This window comes from Sorghum bicolor, chromosome 8 (assembly GCF_000003195.3).
Source record: "Sorghum bicolor cultivar BTx623 chromosome 8, Sorghum_bicolor_NCBIv3, whole genome shotgun sequence".
Classification (NCBI taxonomy): Eukaryota; Viridiplantae; Streptophyta; class Magnoliopsida; order Poales; family Poaceae; genus Sorghum; species Sorghum bicolor.
Genome location: NC_012877.2, coordinates 3,243,271 through 3,246,610, shown reverse-complemented (window position 1 = coordinate 3,246,610; position 3,340 = coordinate 3,243,271). Strand labels below are relative to the sequence as shown.

Sequence of the window (3,340 nt, the reverse complement as noted above, 5' to 3'; positions counted from 1 at the left end):
TTTTCCGAACAAGAGAATGAGACCAGTCATTACAAACTGTGAAGTAAGACACAAATTGCACTCAAAATCTAGTTCCAATATTATATTTCTAAAGAAAAGAATAATTAATAAGATGGAGAATACGCTTCTCGTCGGCTACACTTCGCTGATTTTACTACTACTACCTTTTTCTTCTCAAATCAAATATTGCCTCCATCAACATTGCCTCCACTGATAGCACTGCAAGTAAGCACAAGAAAAAGCATTAGCAGCTAAGGTACACCAAAGTAAACTAATCCAATGGTAGCTAAGCTATACCTAATTTGCTGTTTGAGCCAAATCAAGCGAACATTTTTGTTTTTCATTTTCATGAATACCTCCTTATCAATCTCAGATTTGAAGATGTTCATAGCATATGCCTTTTCCACATCAGTAAGTTGCATGGTATCAACTTCATCGAGACATTTGTCAACTGAAAATTGTTCGTCTTGTTTCTTCTTTTCTTCGAGAGCTTTCATGGTTTTACTTGTTTGTGTCATCTTAAACTGCACAAAACCATCAATAGCAGCACCAAGACTTTGCTTACGCTTTCTCCCACCACTCACTCCTTGATTAGATTCTCCTGTAGACTGAGCTTCATTGTGTGCACTTGAGACATCTAGCCCATCAAAAGGAGTAGATAGACCTGTGCTCTCAGCTGGAGCAGCTGGAGCAGCGAGAGCAGGTGGAGCAGCTGGAGCAGGTGGAGCAACTGGAGCAGCGGGAGCAGCTGGGCCAACAGTAGGAACAAGGGGAGCAGCGGGAGCAGGCAGCAAGTGCTCAGTTGATGTGAAGTTTAGATCTCCAGTAGCAACACTTCCTATGCAAAAAAAATAGTGCACAGTTATACTTCAACTATAGGCATACTATTTTTTAATGGGATGAAATCAATCTATACATGTTTCAAACACTACACCAATACTACAAATTTTTAAAGAGAAGATTCAAATAATATACCCGCATACAATGATGTACACTCATCATATAAAGGAAACGGCTTCTTCTGAAACTTAGTCATCTTTGCATTATCCTATTTCATACCAAGACAACATTATAGTTAGTGCTTGCAACTAGAATATAGCAGCAATATTTTGGTTTAGTGAAAAAAACTTACACTGATAAGTTTCTTCCATTTTTCTGGTTCCGCAATGACCATGGCCAATGTGTCATTCCAGCCAACACCACTTTCCTTTCTTGCTACATGTATTGCCTTCCAGCTGCCCTTTAGCTCCTTCTCCTTCTCTTGCAGTTGCTGCTTTGTGAAGCGTGCTAAAGGATACATTTGGGTAAACTTCTCAGAGATACTTCTCCAACCCTCTACGGTCCATCCATTCTGACCCCTGAACAACGGGATATTCACATGATCTCTCATAATGTCAACAAGCCCTTTCTCATATCTAGAGTTCCATGTAGCCCTTTCCTTCGACATTGCTGCAATAAATATTATAGAATGTATTGGTGAACTTATTATAGACTGTTGCATCACAGAATGTATTACATAAATACATAACTTAGAACTCATAAATTATATTCCTAACACTACTATCCTACACATTGTAGGCAGCCCACATCTGATGGGCTATCTGGTCTCGTAGGATATTTCCATGGTTTGATTCCATCTCACTTGGGTAGTTAGTGTCTCCCTCTGGCAAGTCGACATAATCTGATGGGTTGATATTATCAGGTAGGTAGTCAAACCACTCTTCACTCCCATTCAACCCTCTAATGATGTTGTGAAACACAGCAGCAGCTGCTGGAATCTTAACTTGGGATTCAATTGGGTAATGTGTCCCCACTTTCAGAATTGGAAACCGCTTTTTGAGAACCCCAAAGGCCCTCTCAATGTGATTTCGAAGAATCGCATGCCGATGATTGAACAATTCCTTGTAGTTGGCATATGCGTTTCCCCTCTGGCCACGTCTCCTAAACTCACTGAGATGATACTTAACTCCTCGGTAGGGAGCAAGGAATGATGGTGTGTTTGCATATCCACCGTCTACAAGATAGAATTTACCATCCGGCACAGTAAACCCCTTGCCAAGAGCAGACCGCAACACTCCTGCATCTGATGCGGATCCTTCCCAACCAGATGAGATGAAAGTAAACTTCAGGTCGAAGTCACAAGCAAACATTACATTCTGCGATAGTGTTCCCTTCCTATTTCTATAGGGACTGGCCTTGTCTTGTCCAATTGTGATTGGGACATGCGTACCATCAATAGCACCTATGCAATTCTGCAGGTAAGAAAAATTACTAAAGATTTGGATTGTATTTAGGAATGGTATTAAGGAAAGTGTACTGTATGTATGAACCGACCTGAAAGAATGGCATAAATCTAGGGTCACATGTAATCTTCACGTGTGTGTTGCTTGGGTTCGGAAGTCTGATGAATCTTTGAATTAATGCTGGAATGATATCGAAGACCTCATTTATTTTCCTATGCACTGTCTCACCGCTATGTTGAAACTCCTTCTTTAGCCTATCTGTGCTTGCATTATGAGAGAGCATGAACATAAAGAGACCAAGTTGCTCCTCAATCTTCATGCCACGTGTGTCACGTAGCAAGTTCTCGGCTCTGAGAAAGTTTGCTATAGTTCTAAATATTTCAGTCTCCATCCTAAATTCTACCTTGCACCAATTCTCATGCCCTTCGAGGATCTCTTTAACTTTTTTAGCTCCAGGAAGAGAAGAGGTGTGCTCAGGTGTTTTCTCTTCTTCGAGAAAGGGCATTATAGCAGGGAGAAGAACAAAGAATAGCTCCTCATCTTCTTCTTCCTCTTCCAACAAAAAATTCCTAGCAAGGTCTTCCCAAGAAGCCATCTAGTGTTTCATATATGAAATTATATTATTACATATACAAATGCAGTGATCAAATATTTAAATCTACAAATGCATAACACGCCTTTAAAATACTATTGCAAAATAACTATTAATCATCTGGGACTGACTAAGACCATCAATGAAAGATACAAGTATGGGAATGATTCATAGTTAATCCATGATTAAATCATGTGACAAATTAAGGGATGCAGCCAGCAGCAGATATTATTGCAGCACGATCTGGCGAATGACAAGTAACATGAAATGAAATCTGGCAAGCAGTAGCAAAACAGATCGCTATGCATCAGGATAAATAAAGCAAACAGAAGTTTTATCAGAACAAAAACTGTCAGTCAATTCACAAGATTTCCAGAGCACATATGAATCAACAATTCAGAGTAGATGAAAATACATTTAAGTTTACTACCAGCAGAATTTAACATGACATAACAGACCGAAGCAATAAAGCACAGACAACAGTTCAGTGATTTGATCCAAGTTC

At 39.6% G+C, this 3,340-nt stretch overlaps 2 protein-coding genes across 2 annotated transcripts; both read right to left on the bottom strand.

The window, feature by feature from the left end:
* On the bottom strand, nt 360-1,462 carry LOC8074884 (vacuolar protein sorting-associated protein 37B; the record flags this gene model as incomplete). The annotated part of the gene is made up of 3 exons (XM_021446219.1): nt 1,133-1,462; nt 976-1,048; nt 360-838 (listed from the first exon to the last, which is right to left on the bottom strand). Coding segments are annotated over exons 1-3 (867 nt in total), but the record flags the coding sequence as incomplete, so codon positions are not given.
* LOC8066958 (putative nuclease HARBI1) lies at nt 1,488-2,838 on the bottom strand. Its single transcript, XM_002441786.2, has 2 exons — nt 2,335-2,838; nt 1,488-2,252 (listed from the first exon to the last, which is right to left on the bottom strand). The coding sequence occupies exons 1-2, from the start codon at nt 2,836-2,838 to the stop codon at nt 1,566-1,568; spliced, it is 1,191 nt and encodes a 396-aa protein (XP_002441831.2). The 3' UTR covers nt 1,488-1,565.